This window comes from Zophobas morio, unplaced genomic scaffold (assembly GCF_036711695.1).
Source record: "Zophobas morio isolate AGI-343-1 ecotype UQ-CSIRO unplaced genomic scaffold, CSIRO_AGI_Zmor_V1 ptg000414l, whole genome shotgun sequence".
NCBI classification, from domain to species: domain Eukaryota; kingdom Metazoa; phylum Arthropoda; class Insecta; order Coleoptera; family Tenebrionidae; genus Zophobas; species Zophobas morio.
In genome coordinates, this window is record NW_026972518.1 from 98500 (window position 1) to 121765 (window position 23266).

At 33.0% G+C, this 23266-nt stretch overlaps 1 protein-coding gene across 1 annotated transcript; it reads left to right on the top strand.

The window, feature by feature from the left end:
* Positions 1-1145: 1145 nt before the first annotated feature.
* LOC135120730 (uncharacterized) lies at positions 1146-21639 on the top strand. The gene is made up of 26 exons (XM_064045065.1): positions 1146-1173; positions 1247-1428; positions 1499-1597; positions 12080-12125; positions 12193-12464; positions 12521-12651; positions 17797-17861; positions 17982-18086; positions 18136-18258; positions 18312-18394; positions 18452-18549; positions 18606-18736; positions 18796-18973; positions 19035-19239; positions 19298-19330; positions 19384-19511; positions 19557-19629; positions 19680-19745; positions 19803-20125; positions 20175-20287; positions 20347-20974; positions 21030-21074; positions 21132-21189; positions 21241-21357; positions 21408-21518; positions 21599-21639. Exons 1-24 carry the CDS (start codon positions 1146-1148, stop codon positions 21277-21279), a joined length of 3252 nt encoding a protein of 1083 aa, XP_063901135.1. The 3' UTR covers positions 21280-21357; positions 21408-21518; positions 21599-21639.
* The last annotated feature ends 1627 nt before the right edge of the window (positions 21640-23266 follow it).

Consider the following 23266-nt stretch of genomic DNA (forward strand, 5'->3'; position numbering starts at 1 on the left):
CTATACAAACAACAAATGTGTGCTTAAATCTTAGACAATCCGCAGTAGTTCGCCTATCCAGGATTTGTATTTGGGTTCTTAAGCCCACCGGTAATTTATTTGCTTATTAACAGGTTCTTAGCCGCAAAAGCTTGTGTTGTTGCGTCCCACAGTTATATAATTACTGCACGCACATTTTATACAGACGTAATTATGTGGGTTGCCGTTTGGGCCCTAACCCTAACGCATATTACTTGATACCGTCAAGTTAGTTGCTTATCGAGGATGACGCTTAAGTGTTTACCTTAGAACTACATGGGACCTAAAAACCTTGGAAAGCTAGAGGTGACGGGTGTGTAGTTCTTCTTATGATGAAAATAGCTCTACTTTTCTCTACATTAATAGTGGCCTTCCACTGCCTAAATCAGTTAGCAAGTGTGCTTTTATATGGAGTTTAGGAGTTTTCATAATAATGAGGGACTCGCGTACACTGCAATGGCATCGGCGTAAATGGTGACGGGGGTGTGAGAAATTGAAGGGATTCGAACACCTCGCGTGTACAGCGCAAAGGGCGGAGACAATAGCAGAGAGTTAAACAAATTCCAGCTGTCCTTGGACGATATAAGACCAGTGCAGTGCCAAATCTCACGTGAGACCACATAGAAACAATGCCAGTATACATAGTAGAAGGTAAACAAAGTGTGCGTAGTTTGCAAAGAAAATTCTTGGGTCAAACGCGGGTTAAAGGCTTTAAAGTTTCGTAGTGTCCACTCAAAAAAGCGCAAGAGGTGTGGTGTTGTCGTTGAGTGGCCATTTCGAAATCCCTATTGGAATTCTGAAAACGCTACCTGTGTTTCTATAAACTCTGCCAGTGGCGCTGTATTTCCTGACGAAAGGCTAATGAGGTGATATTTACTGGGGCCTGGTAAAGTCTTAAATAGCGTTGCAACAGTGGCTCTTTTTAATCGTGGAAGGGAGGTACCAAGAGACGCAGTTAAATTTGCAAAACAGGAAAGCTGGTTAATTGCCACCAGCATAAATTTGATAGCATCTCGTAATAATGTCTTTGGGGTTGAATGCTTCCAGTGCGAAATTGCAAAGATTAGAAGAGCCATTACATCAGTTCTGCTCTGTTTTATAAGTCCGTCGCCAACGGTTGAGGGTTCATGCATTATTTCGCCTTCAACCCTGAAGGTATTTAAGTGAAAGACTGCAATGAGCAGGAGGAGGACTAGCACAAAGCGCTAATTTATCTTCGCGCTTTCAGTTACAATTACGCCATTATTAAGTGACAGAGGTTCCGTCTGGCTATTGTTATTATTTCGTTTGACAAAGCGCAAAAAAGATAGTAGTTCCTTCCTCGGCCGCTACAGACACGTTTTGCAGTTTTGCTTCCTGGCGACTATTGTGAAAAGCGGTCAGCTTTTTTCTGATGTGTCTGTGAAGAAGGTTTAACATCAGTTGTAGGGACAGCGACTATCAACCGGTTGCGATTACAGGTCTACTATATATTTGGTAGACGATCAGGGCTATATACAACTTCGTGCCAGAGTTAATAGCTGTCAGTGCGCTCTTAATACTATCAACAGCATTTTCTGCCAGGAAGAAAGTCGGAGGGGTAAGAATATTTTGTGATGATTTTGTAAGAAATAAAATTTTAATTTAACTTGTGTGCTACTGTTAGAATTGGTTAACTACTTATAGTCTAGTAGAGCTATTATATGCAGTCAATTAACTGGAGGAGACAATGCTCGCTTTATCTCCCTAACCTTAACCCGAACACAATAAAGTTTTATATCTTATAGCCATTTAAAAATTAAAAACTCAAGTTAAGTTTTGTTAAGATTAATTAGTAAAAAATTCCCAGCATAAAATTAATTAGATTAAAGAACAAACTTTTAATTAAATTACATCTTTCAGTGGCACTATTTTGGTATAATATAAACCAAATAAAATTGTAAGCTATTATTCAATCATTATAAAAATAATAAAAGTTAGGCACTATTAATTATATTCGGCGTGCCGTCCGCCTGGTTAAGTATTTAATTTCTGAAGAAGTAGTGAATCACTAAAAATAATTTGAGTAATTATTCTATATTATTATAAGTCTGTTTGACTGTTTGTTTAATAAGTACCTTACCTATTAACTGTAAAGATTATTTTTATATGCTTAATTTTTTCAACAAAAGAATTTTATGCACGATACATTTTGATACTTTTCGCTCTATGATAAATTGGGTTTATGAGAGAATTAAGTCTAACTGGATAGGTCGTTATACGCCTTTTCGTGTATAACCGTAACATTATTAGAACTTAGGTCCCTAAAAATTAAGTTTTAGTTTTGCCAAGCCAAAATAGTTTATTTGTATTTTTCGCTAGTTTTAAAGAGAAAGTAAATATTAAAAAGTATCTTTTCAACTTGATTGCTATTGATAATTAGGAACTAATTTACTTTCAACTCGAAAACTTACAATGTCTGCAAGGAGGTTGGTCCAAAAAACGTTTGGTCATCAAAAGACTTATCTTATTATCTTTGAGGCCTCTATTTTTTACATAAGTTTTTACTCTAATGCAGTTTAAAAGCAAAATTAAATAATCAGAACTGATGCTTTATAGTGTAGGTTGGCTTAATAAAAGTTTAGGTATAGTTTCATATTAAAATTTTTGGAAAGGAGTAGATAAAATAACAATAAATACTGTTATGAATTTTATGGAAACTGTTTTAAGCGACTTACTAGAAATACCTTTAAAACATGATAACGAATAAATATGTTCGCAAGAATTAATTACTATACAATCGTATATTAAGCCCCCAGGGCGATATATAATAAAAAATTATTCTTCCTTAAAAATAAGAATGGTTCTCAATTATAGTCAATAAATAGTTATTAAATGAATTTAACTCACTCAGAGTTGAAAAAGAACTGTCTTCAATTTTTTCGACACAATTTGATGAGATTACTCTATACGGACGTTATGCTTGAAAAACAAGAAATAACGATTTCTTTGTATCCACGAGGGCAAAAACGTTCTATAAATACGGAACGGCTCTCGCACGGCGTTGTTCATAAAAAATTATGGGAATTTAAGGGTTTGGTGTTGGAAAACCCAGCTCATGCCTATCAACTATATCATTGCTGTGTCTAAAGACTTTTAATAACTCTGTATTTTATTAGTCTTGGATATACCTTAACAAAATTTTTTATAACTCAATGTTTATACCGTAAAAACAACCTTATATATAAAAATTAACAACAAACTAAAAAAATTAGTATTGAAAACGGAAGTAACCACATTATTATATAAATAAGACAGCTAAATTAACTAAATTACTCCTAAATAATAAGTCACCTAAACTATGTACACTTCTTAAAACATGTGCTATATTTCCAATATAACCAGAGGAAAAATAGATGAAAAAACTTACAATTCAGTTAAATTTGTCAATGGAGTAAACATGCTTCGGTTTATTTAAGAAATAAGGTTAAGGTGAAGATCTCGTATTAAGAATAAATATTTTTAATAATTTATAATATTTTATAAACTAATTACATGAAGCGTACATTTGAAGATATACTTTGTTTATAGGAGGGAAAATTTCAATATTACATAGCTCCAATGATAAAATAAAAAGTCAATTTTCGATAATAAAACTTTAATAATCAATCTTTATGTAATTTTTTGCTACTAGTTTTAACGGGATAGCCAAAATGATTATTATATAAACTTTGTTTTTATAAAGAGTTAAAAGCGAATAGAATATAAAAAAAATTAAGCTGCTTTGTCGCCATATATTCTAAGCCTTCTGTATATAGTTCACAGTGGATATACTTACACGTGTGAGATAGACAGGTTCCGGTCACATAAATTATCACCCATCTGTAAAAAAAGGTTTACTGTGCCTACAAAACAACACGTCTACAAAATAAATCATGATGACCATGAACTTAAAAAAGTCAAACCTTATTGTAGGAATGTTCCAATGTTCTGTATTTATTTAAAAATTTTCATAAAAAACAACGGTCAGGATAACCTCCCTCTCGCATTAAATGACCCTTCTATTAGCTGATTGTACAATTTTGTTGTATTAATTATTTATGGTTAACAGTGTAAACAAAAACCCTCTTTGATATTAATCGCAATGCTTACAATTGTCCTACAAGGATTACATGGAAAACCTACCACACGCAATACCATATTTAGTATGTATTATTCGAAAAAACTGCACACTCAGTCTCTCTTATCTTTGTTCCTTGGGTGCAGTTTCAGAATAGTTTAAGAAAGTTGCAAACTCTCTTCATGTCAATGTAATTTTTATAAGCGCTACAGTCAACTCGAGAGACCACGTGAGTGGGGCGCTTTAACTAACACTGTAGAAAATAATTTTTTTAGTGGTTTTCATTAATTTAAGCTTTTGTTTCAGACCTTTTTTGGAAATTTATTATTTCAAATTTTAGAAGTCTTTATGAACTCTTGTCTTAAGTTAAAATTAATTAACATGGAGGTTCGGCAAAGTAAAGGCCGGTTTCATATATTTTCGAGGTATTTTATTAAACTTAGTACACTATTTGGTTTAACTCGCATTTCTTTATCGCATAAGCGTGTTTTCCAGTAAAAAAATAAGATCTACGAACTAAGAAGATAGTTTAGACTTGTAAACAAAAGAGAATATTAACTTAATTGAATAGAAAAAAAGGTTAACGGAAATGATAATATTTTAGACATGAAGGAAAGTGCCTAGAAGAATAGGGAGAAAAAAGTGAAGTAAAAATTTCTTTAGGAATATTTTAATACTTTTTATTTGTATTAAGTGAATACTAAAGTCCCTTCAAAATCTCTTTAAAAATATTGAAAATTTCTAGATAGAGTGGGTCCCCAACTAAATTCTGTAAAAAACTAAGAGAGCGCGCGAGAGGTGCTTTGCTAGTTAGTTATTAGACTGGGTAAGCTACAAATTTATATAACTAACTAATTTTCCGGAGCTCAAATTGGGGCCTAAAATGAATAATGCTTTGTAATAAAAAAAGGAAGACAGAAAAACTTGTGCTTTGAACAATTCTTCTTTGGTAAAACAAAAAAAAATAAAAAGCTTTTTCACCCGACTTCTACATTGATAAAATAATTGAAGGTTTAAAACAATAAATAACTTGTTTTACATTTAAAAATAGGAGGATGCTGACAATTAGTTACCGTTATATATTATTATGGAACTTTTTGCAAATATAGATATATTTAATACATTTTGTGCATTTAATTATATGTGTAGGGCCAAATGTAATGATCCTCTATTAGATAAATTTTTCAAGTTTATACCACCACTGTAATGGATTGTTAAAGCCATCAGATTAGCATGCACAATGTAATAGTTGAATGATTTTCTATACTACTTATATCTTTTAGTAATATTGTTTATGTAATCGCGCGCAATTAACTGTATATGGTTAATTAAAAGATCTCTTCTACTTAAAAAAATGTACGCATTGAGCTTCTCTTTATATTTCTAAAGAAAAGATTAAATTCCGTAGGAGTCTACAACTTTGATAATTTTACAATAACTAGCCCCCTTCTTACTTATGGGTTTTAAAATTTTTTAAAAAAGTTTGTAAATAAAACGTAATATTATTACCTGACTTAGTGATCGATTTTTTGCTAAACTTACTTTAAGCTATAGAGAACTTTTTTTATTTCTAATTATTAGCATAGTTGGGTATACTTTGCCTTACTTGTTGTCAACCAAAAATTCCTGTGAATTATTCTTCTGGGGCGTAATGATATGGCGTAAATGTACTTATACCATCACCATGCTGACTGTTGAGAAACCTTGGGATCCATTAAAATTATTATCTCTTCCTCACAGGTTTCAATTTTAATTGCCTAGTAGTCGAAAAAAAGGGTTTAGACTGCAAACCAATAACTCGGTCTTTCTTTTATAAGCTAATACAGGATTTAAATATAGTAATATAGATTAATGTGTGCATTAACTATTTTCCCTATAATCTCCCTCGTTAACGTTACTAATATGTTAATATAGAACATACAATAAACTAGTGATATAGATTAGAATGTGTACATTGACTATCTCCTATACCACTCGTTGAAGTTACTAGCTTTTTGTTTTAAATTCGAGGAGTTTTTATACCACGCAGTCTTTAAAGTCACATCTCCAGGAGAGTTAAACCAAAATCTGATCTTTAATAAACCATAATAAGCGTGTTTTAACACATATTTTTAGACATGTACCCTTCTTTAATCTATTTAACTTAATATTAATCAATTAATAAAATTAATTTTTATTTCACCTAAATGGTGTTAAAAATGTAATATGTTGCAAAAAAGGTTCCTCCGCATAGATTTTGTAATTATTTCTTTAACTAATGAACTGTATAATTTCAAACATTTCTTAGATTTCAACTAACTATAGGTCTTAATAATTTATTTTAGTTTGTATATATCAATTTAATATTCTAATAAACTTCAACCTTTATACCATCTTTACTGCGCTAGTTTAGTTTGATTAGATAAGTTGATTTTCATCTAAAACTACTATAAAGTAATATTCTAACCTCATAAAAGTATACTTAACAAGATTTTTTGGTTCTGTAGCTATTAAATATTTAATTTATTCATTAAAGCATATACTTTCAGTAAATTTTAACCGTGATGCAGTTTTGAATTTCGTTGTTAATAAGTATAGCCAAATAATGGACGATTTTAGACCATGGTATGTTGTTGATAACCCAAAAGGTAATTATTACAACTAATAAAATATAACTTTATATAAAATAATAAAGGAACAGGAAACAGGATATACAGAATAAGAAGAATAAAACAAGTAGAACAGAACAGGACTAAGGATCAGGGACAACATTCAGCATAAAGGGTATAAAAAACTGGGATTTCCAAGTATATAACTACAAACATGCAAAAAAAAATAATAGAGTACGTACTTGAGAGACATTTTTTAATTTAGTTTTAATTTTATACTCTACATTCTATGTTAACTACAGTTAAACCATTATTTAGATAATTGGAGTGAAACTTATTGTAGTCTTTCTGTTATTTGTTTCTCCCCTCTACTAATACCTCGTATGATTGGCTATAACACCAGTAACAATTAATTTATGAGGTAACCGGTTTTTTCTAATATTTTACTACTTCCGGGAAAACTAGGGTAGACCTGACGTACAGATTACCAAACTATTACACCCCTTCATTTAGGTTATTAATGATGCGTTTAATAATAACTTTAACGCTTACTCCTACCTTTTCTTTAGTCAGTTTGGATTAAAATTTTAATTGAACCACTGGTGCTTCATTATGATGAATATGTTAACTAAATATTGTTATGCCCGCTTACTTTTATTAAGGCTATTATGACAAAAAAATTGAATTATGTAAAAAGTAAGTGCCAGTAAAAGGTGATTTCTCTGTCTTTTTTGTAGCCTTTCATTAACTCTACAAATAATTTAAGTCAAGTGGTATAGTATGTTCTCTTCAAGTTGAACAGAACTTATGGTTGCATCGTTAGTTTATCGTCGCTAAAAATATTACAAGTTTAGGGAAAATTATTAAAATTTTAAGGTGAATTGGAGAAAGTTTTCTTTCATTTTGGTGTGCTGGTTGATAATAAAAATTTTTTCATAAAAACTAAAATTCAAGTTCAAGTAAAGATAAAAAAAGGGCAACCCTAACTTTTTATGATAGAACTTATATCACGAAAACTGGTTCTAATTCAAACTTTTAACTTCATAGGTTCTTTCAAAAGTAATATAATCTTACTGTTAAATGATGCTAGTTAGGGGGAAAAAAACAAAATTTTTTAAAAGGTTGGATTTTTTAGGTTTAATTCCCTGCTAGCAAGCCAGTAATTTTTCCTCGTTCGTTAGGTCGGCTGGTTAAGTACCTATACATAATGTCACGCAAACTAGGCCCAATATTGAATACAAAGACTGTAAATAAGTCAAGTTGCACGTACAGCGAAAAACAGTAAAACCTTGATTACTGTTTTATTAATAAGTTGATATATATATATATATATATATATATATGTATATATAAACAAATATTGGATCATAATTAATTACTCTTAAATATACTTTTTTGTGGTTATAATAAACATTCGCTGCAAATTAGTGCGCACGAGTCTGTGATTGTTCCTGTTATTAGAAACACATCAATATTTACTTAACCGCTGTTTCATGTGAACACCTTAACGAAATAAGTTACCTTTAGGTGTGCTCTTAGGCTGTTGTGTAAAAAAGCGCAGTAGCACCTTTTTTAATGATGTAAGAAGATTACTTATTACGTAGCTATTTTGTTATTTAAATCATTTATCCCGGTTGCTCTGTAGATTATCCATTTCTTTTTAAAACAGTCTATAAACAAATTTTCACATTTCTTTTTGGGCTATCGTTATAAAAACTCAAATCCAGCCTCACCGTTCATGAGGACAGTAAATTCGACTGTAACAGATGTACTCTTTATACTGTATCAACTCAATTGACTATTTATATATTCATAAATAAATGGTCCTACCTGGTGCTCGATCGAACCAACTTACTTTAGGATACTTCGAGTTAATTATTTAATTTTGTTTAAGCCCTAGAAGTGTTTCTACTTTATCAATTATTAACTATGCGGTTTCATAAGTTCCCAGGCCAAGGTTGGAGTAAACTCTGATTAATCACGTGTCCCACGTGTTATGCACCTCTTATGCCAGTCCTCCAGTTTATATTTCTTCCCCAAAGGTGTATCATCCTTCCTCTACGGGACAATAATGTGATCGCTTCTCCTCTTTCCTCCGTAATCCAAGAGGGGTCAATAAACCAATGCTAACAAGAAATTAAGACGTAAAACCTACTAAGAGTTGGACTGCTAATACTATATCCTTTTCATTGATAACTCCTTGATTCGGTTCCAATCACTTTTATATCTACTGCACATTTGAAGTATATCAACCTAAATGGCAGACTGAAGCAAAGGAAAGCAGTGACCAGAAACACACAAATAATAAAACTTGAAAATTCTAATGCTTGCCTAGAGGGGGTGAATCACCGTAATATAAACCTCTTTTAGAACAATAACTTGAGGATATAGGCATTGACTGGTTAAGGAGTATAAGTATCTAAGCTACCACCCATAAAAAAAGTATTCTCATAAGTTGATTGTTAGTACTAAAAGCTAATTCTATGCCTCCTACTTATACTTTTTGCTCTAAATAGCCAGTAATTAGCTAAATACAAGTTATAAAGCTAAGGCAGACCCAATTAATCGAGGATATCTTATCTTAGCAGATGGCTAAATCAAATATAACCAAGTGTAGAATGTGTAGAAAAACCTTAGCTGATTCAACTTCAATAGTTTCAAATACAGATTAGTTAAAATTTAAATCAGTGACTCTAACTTAGAGAGCTTAAAATTTTACTCTAAAACTCTGACCTTTCGATAAGAAAGATGAGCGAGTATACAAGAAGAGAAATGAAAAGGTGTTTTTTTAAGATCTAATTTAAAAATCTCAAATCTTTATTAAACAAGGCAAAGGCTAGCCTTAAGCATACTATCCATTTGATAGAAAAAGTTTTTATTAAAAGAATTGCAATAAAAATACTTTTTTTAACATAGTTAAGCCAACACTTTAATATATTTTAAACTGAGTTTTAACGATTAGATGAAGCTAATAATATTTGTTTCTTCTACACGAATGATCTAAAATTATTATTGTATATAAAAAACTAATTATTATATATATATATAGTGGCAGCTAAAAATTAAAAGATAACGTCTCGTCTGCTTGAAAAATGGAAAAACCGGCAATTAACTGAAATATTACAATACAGCCAAACAAACTTTTCGTGATAGTTGACTTGTGCGCCGGCTAGGCGCATATGAGCTCATTAAATGGGGTCTAGGTAAACTAAGTACTTGGTCTACGGAAGGGTAATAAGCATCTAGGAGCAGCTTAATAGACACGCTTTCTGTCTCTAAAGCGCTTTAAAAAAAGATTTATATAAGTAAACTAAAAATTGCTTTATGCTTTTAAAGCTTTGTCTGGGTTGTACATAATATCAAAATGTCGTTAGATTAAGCTAAATATTGACATCCGTAAAAGTCTTATAATAATAAACAAACGAAAAGATTTCTCCCTTAAAATTGGAGCTCATAGTTGGGGAGACTTAACTAACAGCTAAGCAGGTAAGTTTTCGAGGGGTGATAGAGGGCCGGTCCTATTATTTTTTGGCCATCCCCGTCAGCATTTTTTTTTTGGCGGTTTTCGTCATATCTAACCAAAAAGAATCGGATGTACGGGCCTGACAGCAGCCTTAATAGTTAGCCCTGAAGGCATGTCTGCTAGCATATATAAATTTATTTTTGGTAACCAACCATTGAGAATGGAAAATACAAATAACTGGTAAAAAACCTTAGAGGTCAGAGATGTCAGAGATTTACAGGTTGACAAAAGAAAATAACTAAGGAATAAGTGTACATCTTTTGTTAAATACTCGTGCCTTCGCATGATTTACGTATTGCCTATCTGTCTTTTGTATCCAGTTTGATATCTAACTACTTTTAAAGTTTATAAAAGTTTTAAAGATGAAAGTTGATACTTACATCCGTGGGGTGTTATTACACACTTTCATGTAGTCGTATAACAATTTTAGTTACAGCTATGGAATTGGTTTTAAAAATGGTACTTCAATGTTGATAAATCTATACCAGCAAAGTTAATACAGGCATTCCTGCATGTACAGCTTTCTTTAAAAATATTTAATTTGTATTAGGGGCATACTGATTTATAATGTAGTGTAAAATAATTGGGTCTTCCTACCATTTAATATTATGGAGCGTGTAAAAATTAAGCAGAAGGAATCACCTACACAAAAAGAGGAATATGCCTAGTACGATATTTTTGACTTAAAAACTAGCTTTTCAACATAATACCCCCCTTTGATTATAATAGCATCTAGTTAAGTTTTCTTTCCTTTATATATACTAGAAGGAGTTAGCTTATAAGTGTTAAAATATAAGTAAAAAATAACCATTATTACAGGAATTAAATAAGATAATTTCCTTATAATTTGCTAAAGAATATAAAAACTACATTTTTTTTAGCACCTGTAAAATTACCTTAAGCGACGTAAATTAAATAAACCTATCACTACCCTTTTTAAAAGAAAATAAACCATAAAGCATATTTTAACAAATTAAAGTACCAATAAAGCAACTGTAACAGAAGGCAGGTCATATATAGTAATTTCTTTAGAACGTACAGTTACATATTTTATTTTTGTACAATTTTGCCCCGGCGTTTAATCATTATTACTACCGAACGAAAAGTCTTGCATTTAATTATCAAGCAAGCTTCCTTCTTAGTTGTATTATGAGCAGCTATGAATATTAAGGAACGGACAGGGAGTCATCCAAAAGACTACCACAAAAAATTCGGTTATTTTAAAATAATAAATTTTAATGGAAAACGTATATTAAGCAATTATAAAAAATAATCGTCTTTAACAGGTACCGCCGCCATTATAGGGGTGTTTTGCTTTATTTTTATCCTCAATGCAGTTTTTATCGTAGTAATCTGGAAAAAATGGCCCAGTATTTAAATAAATTAGTTTAATTTATATTTTTTTCATGTATATTCGATAATGCTTAGATTTACTATTTCCTTTGAGTTAGATGCTTAATTTGTTTCTAAAATCATCTTATTAATAATTATTATATAAGGATAGCATTTATCATAAAGATAATACACCAGCAAGTAATATTAAATTGAAAAGTAATACATATATTTACCTATTTTGAGATAAAATTCTCTAATAGTTATAGCTCAAAATCTTGGACAGAGTGCTCAGACATCTTTGCAATACGCTACTACAGATGATAAGGTAATGCACTCTTTTACAGATATACTATTTTGCTATAATTTTCACAAAATATAGAAAAACCAATAAGGGATTTTATAAGCTTAATAATTTTACTAAAATAATTAATTTAGTTTCATTTTTTAAAAACATTAAAATATAAGGACGTTTTTTTAATTAATTTATAAGCCGTTATTAAGACCACTTCTTTAAATTTAACGATGCTTTTTTTTAAGGTAGGAAAGGGCTATAAAGAAATTTTTCTTCTTTGCATTGGAGCGGGTAAAAAATTCTATTAATAATAAATTAGTCGGTACATGGTAATTAATATACTAAATTTCTTTATAAGGGCTGACGCATATTATTCTCTTTACATTATCTTTGTTGGTAGCACTTTTCTTTAAAAACACCAAAGTAGCTAAAAGCAGAGGGAAATTATTTCTGGCACACATAGGCATTTCTGCAGCTGGCATTATGGGTGAGTTATTAAGGGAATATAGCGAGTACCGACGAAGGGTTACCGTAATTATACACACCTTAGTTCTTTCGATCTTCTACTCGGCTGCTAGGCTTGGGAGACTCACTGATGACAAGGAGAAAGGGCTTTATATAGCTCAAATAGTAAGTAAATTAATAAGTGCGTCGGACACTACTTTAAATTTTTTTAATATTTTAAGATAGGTCTTTTCCTGACTTTTTTCACCGTTAACTTTTTCTCTGCTATCGCAATTCGGATGAGAATAATTTATGAGGCATATACCCAGATTGAAAGACACCAAAAAGTCAACCCATTCATTAATCATTTTAAGTATTACCCAGTACACCTCCTAATATTTTTCTTAGGGTTACTACCGTTAATAGTCAAAGGTAAAAAGTTATACAGTTATTATTTAATGTATTATGTTTAGTATATAAACAATGTAATAACTAGTTCAATGCCAAAAAAAAGTTGAACTTTCCGCACACAATTCATAATTATTCAATATAATGAGTGATAAATGTTCTAATACACATTTAAAAAATTTTCAATAGTGGCTACAAAAAAAATGGAAAATATATCAGCTACATACTTTTTCTTTCTCTACGTCGTAGTTTATAGCGGACTGCTTGCTTTTTATACTTGGAAATGCAGAAATGCATGTAAGTGCCTTAAAGTACCCATGAAAGTTATATAATTCCTCGGTTTAATATTTTTCCTAGCTCAAGAGTTTTCTGATTTTAATACCAATGTTTGGACCACTATATATACTCTTATCGCAATTAGCGCTGCGATTATACTGAGTAACACGGAAAAACCTATATTGGCAGACATTGGTAATATCTAAGCTGGTAAACTTTTGTAGCCTTATATATTGTCTATTTTAAACAGGTTGGCAATTTGCTGTCCAAGCTAGTTCTTTAATGTACGCCCTATGTTCGCTTAGTGAACTTTTTTTAATAGAACTTACATTAAGAGCAACTCAAAAAAAAACATTAGAGGGTAAATACATTCTAAGTGGTTGGTTATCACGAGTGGACCAACCTTCAAAAGTACGAATGCAAAGAAATGAAAGTACATCTTCACATGGTATGACAAGCACACTGAATACGGTTGAAAGCAAAGAAGAAGTGTAAAATTATTAAAACAATAAAAGTTAATTAATACTTTTTTGGAATCTTCTTAAAGGTTTCCGTAATTTTAAATTCCTCATCTAAGCAAGTAAGGGCTTTAAGACCAGCAAGACACAACTAGAAATATGGAAAAGCTAAGTTATATTGGTTATAAGTGTTGTTTAAAACGAAAAAATTATCTAACAATCTTCCTTCGTAGTGCGGAGTAGCAACTATGACTTTTTTATGTAAACTTAATGTCAGATTAATCTTATTACATTTGAATTAGTAACTCTTTATAGAGGTGCGTATGAAATAAAATAATTTATAGTTAAATTAATTATACTTTAATACTGTTCTTATACCAAAAAAATTGGAGTACTGACGAAACTTTTAGATTTTAAAAGTCCAACGTTATATAGAAGCTCTGTTAACTTGCTTATAAAAAGGACAGTTATAATATTAAGGTACCCGGTATATTCTTACAAGTTGTATACAGCCAGCAGCTGGTGTTTCTCTTACAATATATATATTACTGAAAAGTTGTTTATTAAAAAAAAGCTTAATTTTTTATAATGGTCTTACATGTTAATGGTGTAGCTTCCCCTAATTAAGGCGTAACATTTAATTATAAACAAAAAGCGCCAGCCGAATAAAACCTCTTACAATTTTTATGCCATGTAATATGGCTAAGCCAATTAGATTAGTAGTCTTTTATGATTTCATATATTTAGCGTATAGATTCTCTGGTAGTGTTACGCAAAGCATTTTCAAGTTAATTACTATACTGTTCTTGGTAAAATACACCACTCTTTACAGGATTATGGCACGAAAAAACTTATTCCTGTAACATTGTACATATTTGTTAGCGGAGGCCGGAATTTTGAGATACGGTGTAAATAGTCCTCGCGTTTAACTCTGGATATACCTGGAATTCGGGTTTGTTATATGATAACTAAATAATATATAGAAGGGGAGAACTTTAGAAGCTAATTTTTGGATAGAAGAACTATCACGCTCTGTATATGACCAAAAATATTGTAGCTGCCGTTTGCCTGATTTTAAAAGGGAGCACCGAAATTTATATGCTGTTCTTTACTTGGCAAGAGTAATGCTGTTACCTAAAGTCGTACTGGTCCTCCCAATAAACTTCTTTATATTAGCATTATCCTGCAGCCTCTTAAAAATTACCAATACTTCTCTTTTAAGGTATCACCAAAGGATTACGAAACCAGCGTAGTAGTACAACCGGTAAGGGCGATATCAATTATTTTACAAACAACGTACTCTAGGTCATGCTTACAGTTTTTCTGGGTGTACAAAATAAGTGATCAGGCAAAGTATATAATAGAGAAAAGGACCCCTTGTTTAAATGGTGGGCATGGCGGTTTTGTATTTTAAAGATGTCTCCATGTTTCGTGCCTGATTCATTGAGTTGTCGGTAATAGTTAATGACCTAATTTAATGTTTTATATATCGTTAAAATAGCAACAAAGTTCTTTCAGTATATCGCTATGTCTGTTAAAAGCTTCTTTAGATGGATAAGCAAAGACCGCAAATTTTTTTTTTTATACGCTTTAACTTTGTTTCAGGTATTAGGGAGGAAGCTAATATGACACCCACAAATTGTTTCAACTTCATTTATTTACTTATGAGTATAGCATGTGTTCCCAATTATTAAATTTATTTTAAGTTTAGGTAAACATACTGTTTCGAACAAGATCGGGTTGCGATTTAAAGAAGGTCCTTGTAAAACAAAAAGTTTTGTACCATACGATATGTTTCTTTGACATCGCCATTTTATATACATCACTTGTCCCTAAAGTTGATTATTTTTCAGGTTCTTTCAGCCCTAAAAAGATAGTCTCATTTTGTGAAATCCACTCGTGTAGGACTAAACCATTTATATTATTACGATTATTTTACCATTCTATGATGTCTGCATTAAGTATGGTCACTAATTATGTTCGGTTCTTAGTTAAATATAATTTCCGACCTGACTAAAGTGATATTTTTAAAGGGTTCATAATTTAAGACAATTTTTATTACCTATTTAATTAATACCTAGACCTTAAAAGGCCTTAGTACTACGTTGGGGTTAAGTTGGAACTATAACTCTTATCAAACTGATATCCTTACGCTCTTATTTGAACATCAAATAATAGAGTAAGGAAAACTATCGCCGTCCTTGAGAAGAGTTTTCCAATGTTCATATTATATTAATTTTTCTTTTCCTAAATTTCTTCAGCGTTTTAGGATTGTGATTTTAGTGTTCTAATAAATTTCAATTAGTCGTTTTACACAGTTAAGTTTATAAAAAAAATCGTGCTAATTGCCTCAGGTATGGTGGATATGGTCTGTTTTACTCTTTAAGTTATTGCTAGAAGTAATTATCGCATTGGCTTTATCCAATAGAATCCGCGCTTACGAGCATTCAGTGACTGCTAGTCCTCGATTTTAGTTGACTAACGATTCTTACTTTGCTTTTAAAAAGTGGGCCTTTCAAGGAGTACAATGTACAATAAGTAGCGGTGTGTCTCCACCGTAATGAGCTCAGATAGTGAGTCGTACCTTTCTTTATTACAAAATTTGAGGAAAAGTGAGGTGCAAAAGTTATCATGTCCATAACGTTGGCACCCGATAGCCCTCCTCCATTCTTCCTGTCTTAATGGTTCTTGGTAACAAAACTAAACATAAAATTTTAAAAATGTATATTTGTAGATATTGGCTTTAGGGATTACTACATTATAAAAGGTAATAAGATGCGTTATTATGGAAACTTCGCATTTTGATCACAACCCATTAACGATATACGTCTAAAATTCAAGAAAGGTAATTATATCGAAAATATTTATTTGAATGACGTTAAAATAGAAGGGGAAGGATTATATACATAAAATCAGATCATATAATCTTCTATACATTACTAAAAAGGTATTAAGGCCGTGGGAAAGGGGTAAGATCCAGGAGAAAATACCTGAAGAGGGATAATGTAGCATCAATAGTAAATAAAGAGAGACTTCATATGTATAGCCAACTTTATGCAGATAAAAAGTTTATAATATTTAAAATAAAGAATTTATTAAACTAATGTTAGATTAAACCGTGCTTCCACAGCTTTGGCTTATTACTTGCTCTCTCATGTAAGAAAAAAACAGATGTCACAAAGCAAACTTAAGATTTTTGCTGATGTTTTGTTTCAAGGAATACTTAAACAAAGTACTTAGCCTTTCTTTAATATATGTATCATTTAAAAAGATATAAACTATGAAAAAACTTTTAAAATAAAAGATTTAAGAAGATAAACGGGAAAGTAGCGAGATTAATAACACCTGGCGTAAGGAACAGTTATAATAACCCAAGTACAACCTGTTAATTCAAGCAACGTTTTATATTATATTCACTTAATAAATATTTTCTTGCAAACACTCAATTTTGATTTCATGCTTAATTATAAATAGTTATTATAACTTACTTCATGGTTTTAAATGTGTGAGTTACATAATTTACAGTAATGGTTGGTAAGTAAACTGAGCTTTTTTTTAGAGAAGTTCAGACTCAACTTTGGTTTCCAAGCGGCTAACGGAAAGATGCTGATCTTTTAAAAATGAAACTTTTATTTTATTAAAAAGTAAAAGTGCATCGAGGGAATAATAATTGTCTAATTGTGATAACAAATAATAAATAAAAGTTAGTTCTACTCTCATTTATTGTCCCGCTTGCAGTGCTGACAGCGGACTTATAGTGGGAGACGTACCTGCCCATACCCTGTGCATGTCCTTCTTGTTTCTTTACATTTCGTATTTAGCGTTAATATATTTCCTATAGCGTTAACGTATGAGTGATTCAGAGGATAAGAATGTCGTTTTAAAGAAGGTTTAAAGCTTGAATTTATCTTACTTTCACTTTCCTTTCTGTTTTATTATGAGTTTCATTGCTTAGGGGCTTCACTTTGCAGATCTTTTAAATTACTTAAATCTGCCAAAATCTGCTGGCCCGGCTGATAAAATAATTAACACTTTTGGGGAATACATAGTTTGCTCTAACCTTTATGGATACCTTATTTTTTCTGACTCAAAAGGTTGCTTTACTTTCTGCTTTGGTATACCGTAAGCTTCTATGTTTACTTTATGCACCATTTTTTTTTCAGTTTTGTACTTTATACTTACATCCGACTTGCTTTCGAAGGATGTACAATCTTTATTAAAACTTTCTAGCTTAATTCAGTTACCCTTATCCGAAGGTACTTTATTTTGTATAAGTGGCACTATTTCTATGTTTAATATATATATATATATTAAAAAAAAAAAAGCCCTCCTGCCGTTGTTAGGGATTTCCCTTTCTCCCAATGAACTTCATTTAGCTGTGGCTTTTCCAAACGTAGTTCACGTCTACGACATTACTCAGTTATCGCGAGGAGTAGCTCAGGTACTATAATTTTACAACGTGTTACTCAGCGTACTTCCTATATTATATTTCTGTAGATTGTTTTTACCCTCTCTACTGAAATTTGCATCCGTTCCATATCTTTTAGCCCTGCTTCTTTAGTCAATAGGATACTAATTCTTTATAAATCGGGCCAAGCGTCTATTTATGATTTGAATTTGAGATCGCGCTCCAAAGAAATATTAAAAGAAGACGAAGTGGTGTCAGGTGCTTTGTATTTCAAAATCAAATTTAGAACACTAATTTACTTATTAAGCTACTTGGTCTTGTGATGGAAAAATACTCTTAATAATTAATTTGCGTTGCAAACTACAATTTTTTTTTGGTGACAAGAAATTTTCTGTCCTTCTTCACGAATCCCTACAACTTTTAGAAGAAGGTCCCTTGTGTAAAATATAAAAACTTTAATAAATTAATTTTATTTTTCTTTAGCTGAAGTCTTGTCTTGTTTTTCTATAAAAGACGATCTCTTTATTCTATTTACTTCCACCTGCGATGTGGCCATTGTTAACAGCGTATAGTTAAAAATTAAATTAAATTGATAAAATTTAATAGTTTAAAAAAAATTCAAGCGCGGGGATGTTTTGCTTTATGAAGAAAATTACATTCCCGAAGAAATTACTGATGATCACGTGGCTTTCGCCTTTAAACACGTGTTTATTAAGCCTTTGTTAGTGCTTCCTTCCTTATTTTTTAATTCTCTTTGCTTTATATGGCACTTCGCAGGGAGCTTGGCATCTTCACCAGCAGCAGATCCACAGAAACTTACTTGTATGGGCGCCTTGAAGGCACCAACCGCTGGGTGCTGTACGAGCTTCTAGCCTCTAATTTTAAACTGGTGCCTTCATTTTCAGAAGGTCCGTCTCGTGTCCGTCCAAGGATCTACCAGATTTAGGAATTTACAGAATTTTGGTAGGCAACTTCGGCTTTGTGCTCGGCCTTGCGGTGGATCTCACCGCCTCTGCCGGTGTGGGAGTTAAAGATGCCGACGGGAATTGGGTGGAGGGCCCGGCGTGCCCCCGTGTGTTGATGTTGGACTCGAATTTTAAACTCACTTCTAAGCACGTGGTGGATGCATCCTGGCAGCCGTGTTCGTAAGGCCCTTTCTTTCTTTATTTATATATATATTACTTTATACTATCTGGCGCTTGCTAGGTTTGCCCAGCCGAATCCTCTTCCCCGCCTGGAATCTGCTTGCCAACAGCCGCGAGGCAGTTCTCAGAAGCAATCCGGATTTTCTAAAGCAAATAAGCCTTTGAAACCAAAGAAGTCGGCCGCATTGAATTCGGAGGAGGACGAGCTCCCCGTAAAGATCACCAGCGAGCGTGTCTGGTCCGCCATTCGTGGAAGATTCGAAAAGGCGCGTTTTCTAGAAGTTTTTTTTTATTTGATTGTGCCTCTTAACTAGTGCATCGTAGGAACTCAAAGCCTTGGAAGGCACTTTTGAAAAAGTACTTAACAAATTTCTAAATATTTTTCTGTGAAATTTACTATGATTTATAAGATAGAGTTGGGCTCTGCGGACCTGCAAAAGTCTGCTTTGACTGCTCTGGAAAAGAGAATGGAGACCTCCGTTAAAAATTATAACTCAATTACTAAAGAGATGAGCCAACTCTCGTCGTTGCTAGAAAAGTTGTTTACAATTCTTTTTTTGGTCATTTTTAAACCGCACTGTAGAATTTCTCAGTCGACCACTCAGTTAAAAGTAAAGTTGCTGGCCAGTCACAAGAAAGATGACTCTCGTCTATTTGCTAGGAAAGCGGCCTCCTTATTATCAGCGCTGTTCTTTTTTTTTAAAAGTTAAACAGGAGGAAACTAGATTCTGAAAAGCGGGACGAACGCGCTCAACTCATGCGCAAGCTCTCCGTATTAATTAAAGAACTGTAATTTCCCTGCATTTTCTGATTGGATCATTTTCAAAAGTGTGTCGAGGTTAAGCTGAGCGGACTGGAAACTGCTCTCGACCCCGACAGCCGGGCGACGGGCAGTAGAGGGGCGTCTGCCTTCGAGACAATATACAGCATTCTTCGGCACCACTACCAATCTCTTTTGGTTTTACGACGCCAGCTGGATCAGGCACAGCAAAGGTCTCTGACTCTCACTAGATCTTCAGAGCAGGCATTCTCGGTTTCTCCTTATAAAAATCAAGCAACTTCGTTTAAACTTACACCAAAGTCTGGAAAACTTCGCGAACTTAACACTTTGTTACAAATTTCTAGAGAAAATGAAATTGTTAAGAAAACGAAGTTAATTTTTTTCGGTCGTGCTTACGGCGTTTACTTACTTTTTTAATAGTGAAACGGATGCACCGGCCCTTAGTAGCCGCCAGCCCGTTTCTCCACACTTATCTCTCACTTCCAGTTCATCTTTTGAACCCCCAAAGCCCTTAGAAATCACAACGCTTGAAAGTAATTATTACTCGCCTTTGGCTACTTGCTTTAGCTAAGTGTGTCCCTCTTTTTTTTAGAGGAAGATAACGCTATTGGCTTGCAGAACACTTTAAAGACAACTACATTAGAGCTTGAGCTTTCCAAAAATATCGTCTCTACTCTCAATCCGGAAAAGAGCGATACTACACTTAGTAACAGCCCTCCAGTCAAAATGGAAGCAGCAGCCTTTTCCTTCTCTCTTCCGACTGCTTCCAGTGCCGCAGCTTTAACGGTGTCAAGCGAGGGACTCTCTAGCTTTCCCATTGAGTCTACGACAGACACTACCTCCCCTAATAAAGCGACCACCCCTATCAAGGCCCCTTCCAATGCCTTTGATCTCTCCTCATTTACAACATTCAGTCTTTTCGGCAGTACTCAAGGCCTCGACAAAACAGACGCCGTCCCTTCCGTTAGCTCTTGTTTAGATTTAGGTTCTCAATTACCGTCTGCGGCAAAAGTCTCCGAAACGCCTGTTACTGCTAGCCCTAAACAAAGCGCTTCTTTACCATTCAGTTCCTCACTATCTTTCGGTTCTGTGCCCAGTCAAGCACCTGTCGGAAGCTTCGCTCCTCCTGACACAAAAACCTCGGGTTTTATTAAATCTGGCTTCTCTTTACAAAACAGTTTCAAAGGGTTCGGTGAGAGCAACAATCATAGCAGTGACTTGTAAGACCTTTTTGTCTACTTTCTAGAATGAGCTTTCTCTAGAAGTAAATATCAGCTTAGGCCAAGGAACTTCTGTGTCGATGAGTTTTGCAGATCTGGCGTAAAAATTTTATAAAAGTATGGCTATTTTTGCTTATCTTTAATACTATATATTAAGGAAGGCCGACGGGCCTGGTTTTTGGTACTCCTGGGGGTATATTTGGCAGCACAAGCGGGTTCAATGTTTGTTTTTCTTATGCTGTAAAATTATAACGTTTACTCCGCAGTTTATGCGGTGGCATCTTTGGAAGCGCAGAGAGTACTAGCGTTGGTGGCTTCTCCACTGCTTTTTCTCCAGGCTTACATAACCCGGGCTTCTCTACGTCCAGCTTTGTAGGAGAGAGGTATCTATTTATCTATTTAACTTCTTTTGCACTTACACTATTATATTCAGTTTTACTGGTTACCGAGACCCTGAAGAAAACTAAATTGCTTTTAGCCAAATTATTATCTGGTCTTTAGTTTAACTCATATTAAAGAGAAGAGTCGGCTTCAGGAAAACCTAGTTTTATTTTATATTAAAAAAAAATTTCGTTTACTAATTCTTATTTGTCTTTTGACTACTTGCTACGGTATGACTAATAGTTAACATGGGCCCTTAGTAGTTCTTTAAAATTGATCGAAGTTAACAGAATTATGCACCGGAAATTTTATCTCTTTTTTCTTTTTATTATTTAATACATTAAACATTTTTTCTAAAATGTTGGTTTTTTACATTAAGATATTACTTATGACCATACTTTAGAAGTCATGCCTATTTTTATAGAAGTATTCTTATACTGAACACTTTGCTTTTTTAAGTTCCCGATATTTCAGCTAACTCTAAAGCTGGCTATTCTGTTAGTAAATAATAAGACATTCTATTATAGCTAGCCTGAAATAAGAATTAATAAGAGATAAAAAAAAGTCAAAATCTTTGGGCTTCAAATCCCGGTTTCACTATGAAGGAGTAATCGAAAGAATGCTTTTTGGTAAATAAACACACAACCCCAGTAGTGAACTTATTTAAAAGCACTCCCGTAACGAATACATAGGTGAATTAACTACCCTGTCCTCTCGGCCTTAGTAGTTGCACTTCATGATGCCACGTTGCTAACTACTGCATAACTGCTCTGAGTAAGGGCTTATATAAAATCATTGAGAAGGACTTAATATTGATGTAAAAAAACGTCCCTAGCTACTGTGTCAGTTTCTTGGATATAATAAGAGATTTTCCAGGTTTAACAATATTTTTTATTTATGAGATAGATTGTGATAATACTAAAGCTCATTATATTCATGCTGAAAACTCCGTATATAGAGAGTGAGTTAATTAGCTTGTTCCTGGATTAACCTAGTTAATTGAGTGCATGAAATCATCTGCAACCTAAGAAGCTCCGTTGCTTCGCTTAGACTTCAGTAGCTAGGTCCATGGCTGCCAGTAATATACATCTATGGCTAACTGAATAGGTCATCGATCTATCAGTCAAAAGTCTTCGCATGCAATTAGTGACTAGAAGCTGTAGTATCTATCGAGCTTAGCGGTTTCGCTTTAAATATCTTACACATAATCAAGAACGTAATAAGCAGTATTAATAGATCAATAAATTAAGAGCAGACCCGATTGAGAACCCGATTCTAACTTCGGTTAGTCTAAGTTATATGACTTACTAAAGTATCCGGCAAGGTTTACCGAAGAGTAGAGCATTTTTGTCGACTTTAACGAATTGATAGTCTCGTAGACTACAGGTTTAAAGATGCATACAAATTCTAGCTCTGGTCAATGTTTTTAAGCCACTTTTAGGAGTATAAAACTAAATTAAATTCCCATTTAATCTGTAGGGAACTTTTGTTATCCCAGTACTTTAAAATCACCTCGACTAGACGTGGGAAATGACTGCGTCGCTCAGTTCTTTCAAGTGGACGCAACTAAGCAGTACCTACGTTTAAAAGGAGTATAATGAGAAAGTCCTTTTTTCTCTTGAGAGGTCGCTATTACACTTGATGAAGTAGTGGTTAAGGAGGTCTTCAAAAATGGTCACGTTCCATCTTATGCTAGATTGCTTCAGTTCCGGTTTTAAGATAAAAAGGCGGACATAGTTGTATCCTTCTGGCAGTTAACACCATAAGGAAATTCCAAGTAAATTTCCTCGGCAAGTGGTAGTATAGTAAAGGCAAATCAATATCAAAGTGTAACATTTCCGTGTTGAACATTGTGGTCAGACATAGAAATATTCGTCCAGATTTGATGTAACTGGACTAAAAGTATCTAGG